General features: G+C 35.7%; 1 protein-coding gene across 1 annotated transcript in view; it reads right to left on the reverse strand.

Annotated features, from left to right (window-relative positions):
- Positions 1-13,238: 13,238 nt before the first annotated feature.
- Positions 13,239-13,866, reverse strand: part of LOC136039865 (aspartate dehydrogenase domain-containing protein-like) — a 58,758-nt gene continuing 58,130 nt past the window's right edge. Inside the window, exon 5 of the mRNA XM_065723806.1 lies at positions 13,239-13,469. Within this exon, the coding sequence (XP_065579878.1) occupies positions 13,280-13,469 (190 nt within the window). The 3' untranslated portion in view covers positions 13,239-13,279. The remainder of the gene's footprint in view (positions 13,470-13,866) is intronic.

Genomic DNA, 13,866 nt, shown 5'->3' on the forward strand with positions numbered 1-13,866 from the left:
AAAATTAATTAGCCCACCATCATTTATCTCATTTTCTGCAAATTTATCATGACTCTGGAATATGGAAAAATCAAAAGGGTTAGACTCAAGGTATATCAGTCTATTCCCAATACAATTATCATCCAATGTACAAAATCAGAATTATGATCCGAATCAGCAGAAACTTTCGAAAAATGCACACCATCTGAGTCTTAAAGTAGCAAAAACAAGTGAGTCATTGAGAACTCGAAAGTAATGAAAGAAAAAGAAACTGCTTGAAAATAAATAGAAACAAGAGAAAGAAATGGAACATACTCATTGTAAGATGAAATGCGGATACGAAATAAACTCATAATAAGCTACAGAGGGACAAAAAATCACACAAGAAAAAATACGATCGTATGAACAGAGGAACATTACATATTGTAAAGCAATAAAAATAATCTCACGAAACAAAATGTCATTATTAATCACGGTAACTAGTCAATCTTAACCCACTGTGAAGACGGAGACTTTTTACATTCGAGCCATAATTTGCTCCCTTTTTGTTTAATACGCGTAAGATGAACCGAACCCGAATCATGCATGTCCTTTCCCTTAGACAATAAATAGCTCATTCCGTAGAAAATTTAGCTTTGGTGGGAGATCACTGCAATTACGTATTCCGCTACACTTAAACTTATTTACCTCACTGAGAATCGACTGAATGCTATGATCTGTGTCTAGTGATATAAGAAAAGGCCAGTTGAACACTAGTTTTCCTACTAGTTATGTTTGAACTGCTATTTTTCGTAAGGCGATAACACTTGGTAAGAGAAATGTCCTCGGTAACTTGCAATTTTTCAGAAAGAAGAGACATTACATTGCTAGTCACTGATTGATTATGCTTTTCAGCAGGCAGACCATGAAAAATCCAATTTATTCTCCTTTCTCTCATTTCGTTGTCCAAACGCATACTCTCCAAATCGTTATTCCGCAATTTTTCTTGCTTTAGATCATTTCGAAGTTTTTTTTGCTTCATCTCGTAGATTACCATTTTCTGCTGATATTTACCTAACTTCCTCTTGAAGGGCAACTATTGAAACAGTAAAATTTTTTCTTCTGCTAATATTTTATCCAGTGACGCTTGAGGCCGTTTCAGTTCCTTCATCAAACTTTGCTTGAGTGACCGCCATAATAAATGCTATAATCCGCATATAGAAGTCTATACTTGCATCAAATTACGCAATAGAAAAGTCCAAAACAATATCAAATTTAATCCTTTTAACTTGAAAAAAGTTATCCGATTACAGGAGTCCACTCTTCAATAGCTAGTGAGAAAATACAAAATCCACTGTAACCAGAGCAATATATCTTTTAGCCAGGGGCACTGCAGAGCGAAAAAGCTTAGCAAACCAACTGCCAAGACCACAGCCTGACATTGACGAATGACCTTTGTAAAAGTCCATTCCATGGCCCAATTGACGTGGTTTGTGAGAGTAGTAACATGGCAATAAATATCAAGACAAAGAAATATGTTTTTTCTATTAGCCATCTCGTTGTTGAATTGGCCAAAAATAACATTTAATCACAGCCAAACCTTTTGTTATTGCTAAAGGATCACCTAGTTCAATTGTCAATGTTAACTGACAGACTTCCGAATATGAAGTATATACAGGAACATACTGAGGATGCTTTATATTGTAGTGATGAATATGTTCAAGGGTGGCTTTTGGTCAAGAATATGTAGGAGGGGGATATTTGAGTTGCAAATTCATAAGGGTTCACCAAATGAAGTTTAAATTAATATACAACTGTTTGAGGAGGAACTAGGTGCATAATCTGCATAGATAACATGATCTTTGCCACTGAAATTTTTTGTTTTAGTAATACAATATTTAAAACCCCGAAAATCACGTAAATCCTCATCGATGAAAATACATTCGTTCTTGCATTGATTGGTACTGTAAATTCTCTTATGTTCTGTTGAATAGTTGAATATAAAACCACCCCTTTTTCAACTCGTAGTTTTTTGTTGATAACTCGACACAGCTCATGCATATTGTTGGATTTCTTGTGGCGTATGGTGGCAAAGGGGTAAACAATAGTCAAATTTATCACCAAATCTTCACTAGAGAAGTTTAAAGGTCTTACTTTAATTTCAAACATTGTCCCCTCTCTTAGAATGTCATATGTATTTTCGAGAATACAATCGACAAGAGCAGCTTCCAACTTTCCTTCGTCGAATTTAATGGCAGGGAAAAGCTTTGTCCAAAAATCACTTGTTTTATTCAAATCATTGAGCAATGTTTTGGTCTTTAGTAGATATCCACGAATGAAAATCAGGGTTGCATCCTAGTCAACAAACAAGCAACTGTCTCTTGTCCCTAGTAGTAGGAGGCTTTAATATCTTTTCAATCTGGAACATTTCTGTGTTTTTTAACTTTTCGTAATTCATAGTCCCCCACCAAGAATATAATCATTTTTCATTTCACATAGAAGATACGTTATAGGTGTAGTGTCTAAGATTCTGGAGACTTTAAAAAGTTCAGTGGACCATAAGTAGTTCCCCTTTTCAAAAATATTAGTAGTTCCATTGATTTGAACAGTATCATCGACATTGAATTTCTTCTTTTTTACTTTCCTCCCCATTCACTGGAATATTGTTTAAGAATGTTTCAATTGTATTACCATCTTCTTGACGAACTTCCATAGGGGTAGAGTTGAACAGGGATCGATGAGGACGTTGATAATAAATCCTCATGGTTTCATCGGAATCATGCAAAAATCGGCCGTATTTCTCAATATAGAATATCTTGAAATTAAAATTCGAATAGTAATTATCAATCTTCAGTCAATGCTGCCTTTATTTGACTATGACTATGATAGAGTATTGTATTACATTTCAATAGAACCTTACTTTTATGCGGATTAACAAATTCACTACCCCAATCTGTTTAAATCTGCATGTAACTACCCTGTTCAAGGATGGTTTCAAGAGCTTTAGCAGCTTCATGACCTCTCTTTGACCAAAATGGAAAGTAAAACAGTTCAAAATAGGGATGATACCTTTTTATTGACAGTGAATAGATATAAAATTATTTAACTGGATATTTCGAACACATATACAGTGAACACAGATACATCTGTACACATATACATCCATAGAACACATATACATCTATATACATAGAGTTTTACTGCTGATGATGAACACTGTATATGTGTTCGATAAATCCAGTTAAATAATTTTATATCTATTCACTGTCAATAAAAAGGTATCCTCCCTATTTTGAACTGTTTTACTTTCGTCATGGAAAGACAGCGTGGTCTTCGAAGTTATCTATGGAATGGTATATGCATAGTGACTAAAACACTTATTGCAAGCATAATGTATTTGTATGTTTTATTGTGACGCCGCTGAATATCATCTGTGTCCGTTGAGTCAAAAGATCTTCTTGACATATTTGCAATGGGAAAAAGGCTTTCGTTTTTCGATAGTGACTACTAGAACTCTATGACTACGAAATAAGGTATAACTTGCTTATTCTGTAAATAATCTGCCTTAGCTTCTTTTCAAGTCCAGTGACATGAGAAAGTGTGGTGGGTGAACATAAACTACCCACTCCACCAATATTCTCATAAGAATGTTTCAAAACTTCCACCATTTTCAAACTAAGCACGTAGTGAACTGTCCACTGCGTTTTACATACTAATAAGTGAGGGTGATACAGTGGTATCAAGACGCCTTCGCTTGAGTCCCCCAACTCTCATTAAATCACTGCCACTCGGCGTGCTAGTATTTTCCAAAAATGGTCAAAAAATATTTTTTTTTTTAAATTTGATTAAATGTCTTCAATCGTTTTAAAATATTGTTATTGCCATTAAGACTTCTGGGGAAGTGAGACGAGTTTAAAAATTTATGTAAATGACTATCCAATGATACAAGACTTTTAAAATTTGTTATCAAATCTGATAAGAAATCAAGTAGAACGTAGGTTTTTCCACGGAGTATAACTTGATTCCCACTACCATCCATTTTAACATATTCACTTTCAGTGAGATAAGTGAAGAATCTTTTACATTGCTCACAAAAGGAATGTGGCAATAGGTCTGCATCATTTGCCAAAACTTAAGAGAAATCTTATTTTTGTTGATGGTGGTGCTGAACTTTTAGAATTTCGACTCATTTCCTTTATTTGTGATCAATGACATTTACACTAGGTCGTCTCTCACAGTAGGTTTTATGTTTGTCGGCTCATAAAAAGGCTATTTGAAGCAAAATAATTTTTTATCGTTGGCAACTATCTCATTGTTAGTGAAATAATTGAGACTATCCTCGAAATACTCCATTAGAGAAAGGGCGAGTTCTATTGGAGTCAATTTGTAAGGTTTGGCCATCTAGTGAAAACTGTTTATAAGCCCTGCAATGAATGGCAGTAAAAGTGTAAAGTGGTAAAAGTGTATACTGAGGAACGTACAAGTGAACGATATTTCTTTGTCTGTTGCTTAACTACTTCTGAACAGTGCCTTCACTTAAATTTAAACAAAGCTCTGGTATGAAATTAATGAGTTCTCTGTCAGCACCATGTTTGAGTAAGGCCTTCCTTAGCCACGGTTTTCAATCACCTAGGACGGTGAATAAATGTCGGTGTTCATGTAGTTTCTTCAGTGTCATGATGGCAACTAAAGATCATTTCACTGTTCAATATCAGATACACGATAATTTCGTTGTCAAAAATATTGGTGACTATACGGAAATCCTCGCGTTTGTTCAGATTGAGGTCCATTAGAATATAACCATAGGGTTTATTTGTAGCCAGATTGTATGCCGAAATTAATAATTTCGGTTCACCCGGATATATATGTCTGTTTTTAAGTTATGAGCGAACTTAATTCACGAACAACCCTGTAGATGATATGGTAGGTACAATTCAAAGCAAATGTACTTATACATTTGCTAGGATGAAATAGATTGTGCAGAACTAGGGTTACGGAAATCTGCTCATGATGAGAGCAGATAGTGAGAAAATGTAACATCTCCTGAGACCATTCTTCAATGGATTCAGCTAAATAACTGATAATCAGCCAAGCTTTTGGTTGAATTATATTAAAAATACCAAGCTCCTGAATGAATATTATGTCCGGCGCAATTGTCTTTTCTTATGGAAGCATTCTTGAAAGACTGTTAACAATGGTAAATGTTTTGGTAAATTTTTGTTAAAAGTTTATTTTTGCCAGACATTGACGGTCCGCAAAGAAACGATCTGAATGGCGTTTTAAATTGGTAGATACTACTCTCCCTCAATGTCAAAATACAACTAACTGTAGATGGCATCTGTCCAATTGAATAAATAATGATTAACTATTTTCGAGAACAAAAAATTTAAAGAATAATACAAGTTTTTTATTTACAAATAAAAGGCACAACAAGAAAATTTAAAGAATAATAATCTTCTACAATGAAAGGTACACAAAAATAAAAAGTAAACACTCATCACATTTAAATAATAATTAGAAAGGAGTCCCTCTAGCCCCTCCAACACCCTTAAGGGCAAGGAGACCACTGGCCAGCCAAAGGCCAGCTCCAGCTCTACTCGGGCCGGCCACGGGTCCGCGGCCAAATAAATAATGAAAAAACAATTTTGTAACAAATGTTTTAATTATAAAAAACACTGACATGCAAAAAAATCTCTACCTTACTAAAGAACATAAAACACTTCTGACATGGGAAAAAAGGACCCATCTCCCACCTATGGATATAAAAAAGGATCCCTCTCTCCACTTATTGAATTTCTTACAACCAAGATGATATCTATATTCTCGATATAAATCTCGGTCCGAAGTTAGATAATGTCTGCGGGGTAGCATCTTCACACTGCCCGCACACACATAGACTTTATCCGATACGGGTGACATGGCATTCTTTTTTAACTCTAACTGTATAGTTTAGAAATTTTAAAAGCGAATCGCCATGACTTTCACTCTTGGAATGAGATTACTTTCCAAATAGTTTCTATAAACACTCATGTCGAAATTCTCTTTCAAATAGTGTCTAGGCATCCTCTTGCAGACTTTTTTGATTTTTTCATTCAGTGTTTGTACACAAACACCTTCAGACCCACAAGCATACCACGAGAAATCAAGTCACTTCCTGTCTCAGATTTAATAATACAATTGACTTGGGACCAGGGACTTCACTAGCGCCTCGGTAAATGGACTCGTCCCAATTGGTAAAGTCCATTCGAGAGCTAATGTACATACCTCTTTCCGAATCTTCAAATAAATTGTTGATTTTGACTTTTAGCAAAAGTGAATAGGTATCCCCATTATATACCTGGAACTTGTCTCTCCCTCGGCCATACACCCATTGTAAAAGAATGACAACATGAGCTTTTTAGATTTCTGTAATTGTACTACCAGTAGCAATATTTTTATTTAAAATAACATTTCTTTTTTTCCTATACAAGAGGACCATATTGGAGCCTATGATGGTGAATGATGTGAAGTTTGGATCGGCGACGATTCAAGCACATCCTTTTGGGTCAGTTACAAAGTCTTACCGACTTTTATTGCGCACGCTCCTGCACATTTTACCGAAGGCTGAATTTAAAACAAGTTTGAAAATTTCTTTTTCAGCCTCCGTTTTTATGTTTATTGACAAAAGTGTCAATAGACGCTTTCAAATGTGTCTCAGATTTAATAATACAATTGACTTGGGACCAGGGACTTCACTAGCGCCTGGGTAAATGGACTCGTCCCAATTGGTAAAGTCCATTCGAGAGCTAATGTACATACCTCTTTCCGAATCTTCAAATAAATTGTTGATTTTGACTTTTAGCAAAAGTGAATAGGTATCCCCATTATATACCTGGAACTTGTCTCTCCCTCGGCCATACACCCATTGTAAAAGAATGACAACATGAGCTTTTTAGATTTCTGTAATTGTGCTACCAGTAGCAATATTTTTATTTAAAATAACATTTCTTTTTTTCCTATACAAGAGGACCATATTGGAGCCTATGATGGTGAATGATGTGAAGTTTGGATCGGCGACGATTCAAGCACATCCTTTTGGGTCAGTTACAACGTCTCAACGACTTTTATTGCGCACGCTCCTGCACATTTTACCGAAGGCTGAATTTAAAACAAGTTTGAAAATTTCTTTTTCAGCCTCCGTTTTTATGTTTATTGACAAAAGTGTCAATAGACGCTTTCAAATGTGTCTCAGATTTAATAATACAATTGACTTGGGACCAGGGACTTCACTAGCGCCTGGGTAAATGGACTCGTCCCAATTGGTAAAGTCCATTCGAGAGCTAATGTACATACCTCTTTCCGAATCTTCAAATAAATTGTTGATTTTGACTTTTAGCAAAAGTGAATAGGTATCCCCATTATATACCTGGAACTTGTCTCTCCCTCGGCCATACACCCATTGTAAAAGAATGACAACATGAGTTTTTTAGATTTCTGTAATTGTGCTACCAGTAGCAATATTTTTATTTAAAATAACATTTCTTTTTTTCCTATACAAGAGGACCATATTGGAGCCTATGATGGTAAATGATGTGAAGTTTGGATCGGCGACGATTCAAGCACATCCTTTTGGGTCAGTTACAACGTCTCAACGACTTTTATTGCGCACGCTCCTGCACATTTTACCGAAGGCTGAATTTAAAACAAGTTTGAAAATTTCTTTTTCAGCCTCCGTTTTTATGTTTATTGACAAAAGTGTCAATAGACGCTTTCAAATGTGGCTTTTGGTCAAATTGGAGGGCTCTATGTATCTTTGTGACCTTGATACCGTTGGCTAGCATTCATCTCGAAAGAATATGATGTACAACAACATCCTCGTTTCATTGAAGGTGGGCAATAAGTTTTGTTTTGAAGGTGTCCAGTGCACACCCCCATCCTCTACCAAATAAATATTATATGGGTTCAAAGAGTTCTTAATCACTTGTCTGTTTATTCACGGAAAAACAGAATATTTTACCGAGTCATGAAGTTCCGCCGGTGTTTCACCATCAATTTCACAAAAACTCCTTGGGGTCTACTCTCCTCAAAAGTGGCAGTTTCGGAAAAGTTTGGAGCACAAAGATTGTTAAGCCATTTGTAATTGCCACACGGCAAAGAGTAGTGAAACATTGCTGATGGATAGGAGTTCATCCCCAAAAAACTGCATTCTAATTTACACCGGTGTCTTGTCCAGTTGGGGCAGTTTCAATGATAAAATCTCCGTAGAAAACATACCCTATCTCATTGATCTCTCTACAATTAGATGCTGATCAACGATGGTGATCAAGCCTATTTTCTCTTTACTGATTCTAAGAATTAAATGCAGTACCAGATGAGGAGTCGAAAAATAATAACCCAAATCCAAACCAAATTCCTCATAGATTTTATTCGTATTTTTACGCACAATATCCAGCAACGTCAATACACCATAGGCCATGTACATTTTACAATAAGTTTCCCCATTTTTACACTTTACACCTTAATAAATCATACATTTCATCGTCTGGAAAGTGCTGTTTAAGGAGGGGGAAACTTAAAGATTTGGGGAAGAAACTATCTATAAAACGTATTTTATTCAAGAACGTATTCCATTATATATTGGATATATTGCGCAGCCGTGAAATTGACTTATGTTCTTTTTCAATAAGTGCTGTCTGGCGCCACCCATACCATCCTTTCCCTCCCAGTGTCTCAAAAACCTCCACCAATGGCATGGTATTACACGAGTCTCTTTGTATGATGTTAAAAGAGACATAAATGATCTCATTTTTTCATAGGATTTTGATTTAATGGATCATACACATATACAAGTTTGGCTTTGCAGTCTAATAACACCTTGTCACTCTGTCGGAGTGAAATATGAATGATCTTAAATCGCAAGATGCCCTTGTTACCGCTATTCATTTCCATAGATTGGTGTCCGTGACACTTGCAGTGCCTCATATGATGTTTTGATTTTAACTTGGTATGGAATCTAGAAAAGCGATTTGGAGAATAAAAGCATGCACTCCGTTGATTTGATTTCCCCTCACCCAGAACCTGAATAACATCTTGAATTGGAAAAAATGTCTAACTGAATCGGGTTCACTGGCAGGCTTGTAAAGAAGACATACCCAATGTTCTATCGATTTAATGGAAGGAGCCCTCACTGGATATATTACCCCCTTTTTATTACTACGCTCACCCACCTCAAATTCTGTATCATATTATAAAACAATAACACCGATCTTTAAATGTTCATTAGCCCATTAAAAAATATACATCCATTTAATTGTTACTAGCTATTGACCATTTAATTAGCTGAAATAAACTAGCAATTTTGGGCCCACATTAAATTTGAAATTGTCCAAAAGTGTCTTTTGGAGAATGCATATTTTGGAGAATGCATATGTGAAGCACTAAAGTCCTATGTCAAAATTATGCCATTGTACACCTTTACACTCCTTTAAATCTCCGTCAAATTTAACCCATACTCATCCCACCTCTTAAAATGAAATTCCTTTTAAATTTACTCACATTAACATATAAACTCTCAATAAAAAAAACCACCTCCCCACTACCACTCTCGCTATATATACCCAATTTTTTTACAATACTATCTACCCAATCCATAAATAAACCCTCAAAATTTAGCAAGTCCAGATAAAATAGTAGCATTTAAGTTTGCAAATAACGCGAATAAATATAATCTGCCGTTTCATTTAAACAAGTAATATTTTTTGCGATGGATGCTTTACAGCCATTCCTCCCATCTTCCTCTCAAATCACTATTTCAAGAAGAGCTTGAATCCTTCCCACATAGGAGTGCACTATGTCTAATAGTAATTACCGCCGTTTGAGTGCAACAATAGTGTGTGTGTGTGTGTGTTTGTCTGTGCATGTGGATTTGTGTGTATATGTGTGTGTGTGTTTGTGTGTATGTGTGTGCGTGTTTGTGTACATGTGTGTTTTTGTGTGTGTCTTTGTGTGTATGCGTGTTTGTGTGTGTATGTGTATGAGTTTTTGTTTGTGTGTGTTTGTGCGTGTGTGTGTTGGTGTGTCTGTTTGTGTGTATGTGTGTTTGTGTTTATGTGTGTGTGTGTTTGTGCGTGTGTGTGTTTGTTTGTGCGTGTGTTTGTGGATGTGAGTGTGTGTGTTTGTATGTGTGTGTGTGTGTGTGTGTGTTTATGTGTTTTTGTGCGTGTGTGTGAGTGTGTGTGTTTTTGTGGGTGTATGTGTGTTTATGTGTTTGTGTGTGTACGTGTGTGTGTATGTGTGTTTGTTTGTGTGCATGTGTTTGTGTGTGAATGTGTGTGCGTGTGTGTGTTTTTGTGTCTGTGTGTTTTTGTTCGTGTGTGTGTTTGTTTGTGTGTGTGTTTGTGCGTGTGTGTTTTTGTGTGTGAGTGTGTGTTTGTATGTGTGTATCTGTGTTTTTGTGTGTGTGTGTGTGTTTGTGCTTGTGTTTGTTTGTGTTTGCGGGTGTTTGTGTGTGTGAGTGTATGTGTTTGTATGTGCTTTTTTGTGTGTGTGTTTGTGTGTGTTTTTTTGTGTGTGTGCCTTTGTGTTTGTGTCTGTGCTTGTGTGTATGTGTTTTTTGTGTGTGGTTGTGCGTGTGTGTATTTGTGTGTGTATGTTTGTGTTTTTGTGTGTTTGTGTGTGTTTGTGTTTATGTGTGTACATGTTTATGTGTGTTTGTGTGTGTGCGTGTATGTGTGTTTGTTTGTGAGTATGTTTTTGTGCGTGTTTGTGTGTGTGTTTGCATGTGTGTTTGTGTGTGTTTGTGCGTGTGTATGTATGTTTGTGCGTGTGTCTGTGTGTGTTTGTGCGTGTGTGTTTTTGTGTGTACGTTTGTGCGTGTGTGTGTTTTTGTGTGTGTGTATGTGTTTGTATGTTTGTATGTGTATTTTTCTGTGTGTGAGTGTTTTTGTGCGTGTGTGTATATATGTTTGTGTGTGTGTGTTTTTGTGCATTTTTGTGTGTGTATTTTTGTGTGTTCGTGTTTCAGTGCGTTCGTGTGTGTTTGTGTGCGCGTGTGTGCTTGTTGTGCGAATAATTTCAGTTTGTGGTTTAAAAAAATAAGTGAAAAAATTCGCTACACATCATTTTTCCAATAGAAAAATCACGATTGACGTATTTATATTCATTCTCATTTTGTATATTTTTGGTTGAAACAAATAATTTTTTCTTGCGTTTTGTTTTTTTATTATAAGATTACTAGCAATGTTTTGGTTTTAAGTATATTTAATTTGATTTTAAGACATGGAAAAAGTTGCAAAATTTCAGTTAAATAACTTTTTTCAGTAAGAAAAGTCATACCCCCCCTTTCCCCCATCTCTTAAAATGACTCCCACCCTCCCTCCGAGGGGTATGGAGGCCTGCCATGTTTATTAATATACTGTGTAGATCCATTTCTTGTTCACAGCCTGAAAAATATTTTAAGGGGATAATAGAACCTGTCGTACTCATAGTACGTAAGTCCTAATAGTCCCCATAGTACGTAAGTCTACTAATAGTCCTGTTAAGGCTTTGGTTAAAAAATAATCCATGGATTGAATACAGAAGTTTATGAATAGCTAGTAGAGAGGGGTGTTTTTTTTAACTAATGATTATATATGATGTACAAACACATAAAATTCAGTAGATGCTCTTTTGTTAGATTTGATATTGCTTTTTACCGTCCCCCGAAGGTCCAGGTGTGAAATTTTCCTCAAATTGAATTTAATAGCTCAAGAATTGCCAGTAGAGAGGGGTGATTTTATAGATGATATACATACAATTTGTTAGCTAAAGGGGACTGTACATGTTATTTGATAAACCGAAACTCTTTTAGATTACAGTCCCCATCCGCTAAACATACAACAATAATATATAGATCACAAGCCTCTTGTACATTAGAGGTCTTGTTAAGAGTCCTTTTATTAGAGATCCTATTAAATTTAGCTCACTTCATTTAATGAAAATAACTTGGACGGTCATTCTTTTATATAATAATATTCGTCTGAGATATTTTATACATTGAGAGTAGTGACTGTTTGTATTCATGGCAATGTTTCAGAGAAAATAGCTGGCACGCATTTCCAAGAATTTTCTTATCGCCCAGAAATTGCAATAAAGCCATATGTGTATAGCCCACTTGTATCCATTGATGAGTTTCATCAAAAAATAGGCATATATTGTTTCCGGAATATGCTAACACTCTCATAAAAGTTTTAGCTGGATATAAGGACTAGCAACTCCAATAGCACATTAGTATATGGGCCCGCTTGTACAGATAGAGGGAATACGAGGATTAGCAACTCTAATAGTACACCGGGATAGGGCCCCGCTTGTACCTGTTGAAAGGGTACTACTTTATTTATTATAATAGTTGTAATTTAGTGTACTAAATTATGTTACTACTAAATAATTAGGCTACTAAATTAATTTAATCTACCCTAGATGTGCCTTTTGAAAAGAATAATAAGAAATACTGACCGATACTTACGTATTATCCCAACCACACTGTTGTTCTTGATCTGCTTAAAAACCGGTTTCTCTGTTTGCACTCAAAGGTAATCAGCTTAGCCCGAGTCAAATAAACTACTATGCAGGTAAATTTTATTTAAATATTTAATATACAGAGTTGGTTAGACTAGATATTTGCGAAATTTAGATTAGGATTAGGTATGATGCGTCTTGGGCAGCCTGCTTTTCACAATTATCTGATGTAGTTTCCGATTTTTTTTTTTATTTGAGTATTAGTATTTTTTATTATATTTTGGTATATTTCATTATGATTAGCCTAACTTCACTTCTTTAGTGTTATCGGTAAAGTACGTAATCATTGGTAGGTATTTCAAAATGTCTTCCCAGGACATTTTTAAGACTCTAGATACATTCCTGAATGTTTCACGCGCCAAACTCAAGTACTTTTCAAAATTGGAAGTGCCAGCTGGCCTATTTTGGAACGACGTGCACTTCAAAAACTCAGCTATTATCATTAATTTTAAGTGCTATTACATTCAGCCTAAAATGGCAAATAACAAATTTAGTCCCTAAAATGCTTTCAATCAAAGCGCCTCTTTTAGTAAAGAGGGAAGTGTCTTCCATGTACTGTTGCTTGTTTTGCATAAAAGAGGCTAACATTTCAGTCCGTTTTCCTCTTTATATTGTCATGGAATGTCTCAAACACAAGTTGCTTCTAATTCTTATTCACTGTTTTGGACCGAAAATAATACCAATAATTGTCATTAACAGTAAGTGAGTTCTGGAACACACCCTAGAAGTATACATGCTAACCATGATTTTGAAAATAAGAGAATTTAATAAACAAATTGGGAGGCATTTAGCAAACATGAAAGCCGCTGCTTTTTCCTTTTGCTGCCATGACAGAAGAAAGAAATGAACCGAAGGTGGCTGTTCCTGTGACAGCCCCCCGAGCTGCTGGATTTTTTCTAGTAGTTATCACCTCGAATTGTTTTCCTTCAATAGTAGGTCCTATGGCTTTCACTTCAATAATATGCCAATCTGGTATGCTGCAACAAAGAAAAAAACATTAATTTCTATCGCTAGGGGCGATAAATTAAATCCATGTCCGCAGAGTGAAAAGGGCTTTAAGCCCCGTCATAATTCTTATGATTTTTGTGACGTTTTTCAAAATGTACAAAAAAAGTTTATTTCTTGTAATAATGGATTAGACCCCCCCCCCTCAAAATAAGTCTACGCGCCAGACTGGCCGCAACTAGCAGCTCATCAAACACGCAGTGCAGTAGAAGATACTTAACGCAGACATCTTACAGATTGGTATTATTGGGGGTTAACTTTCTCTAATTATATCTTCATTTACGAATGTTAATGCTATTTAAAGCAGCACAATTTTTATTCAACCTCAAAATTCTATGGCTTATAACACTGAGAAGATAATCTCACTAA

This window comes from Artemia franciscana, chromosome 20 (assembly GCF_032884065.1).
Source record: "Artemia franciscana chromosome 20, ASM3288406v1, whole genome shotgun sequence".
Taxonomy (NCBI): domain Eukaryota; kingdom Metazoa; phylum Arthropoda; class Branchiopoda; order Anostraca; family Artemiidae; genus Artemia; species Artemia franciscana.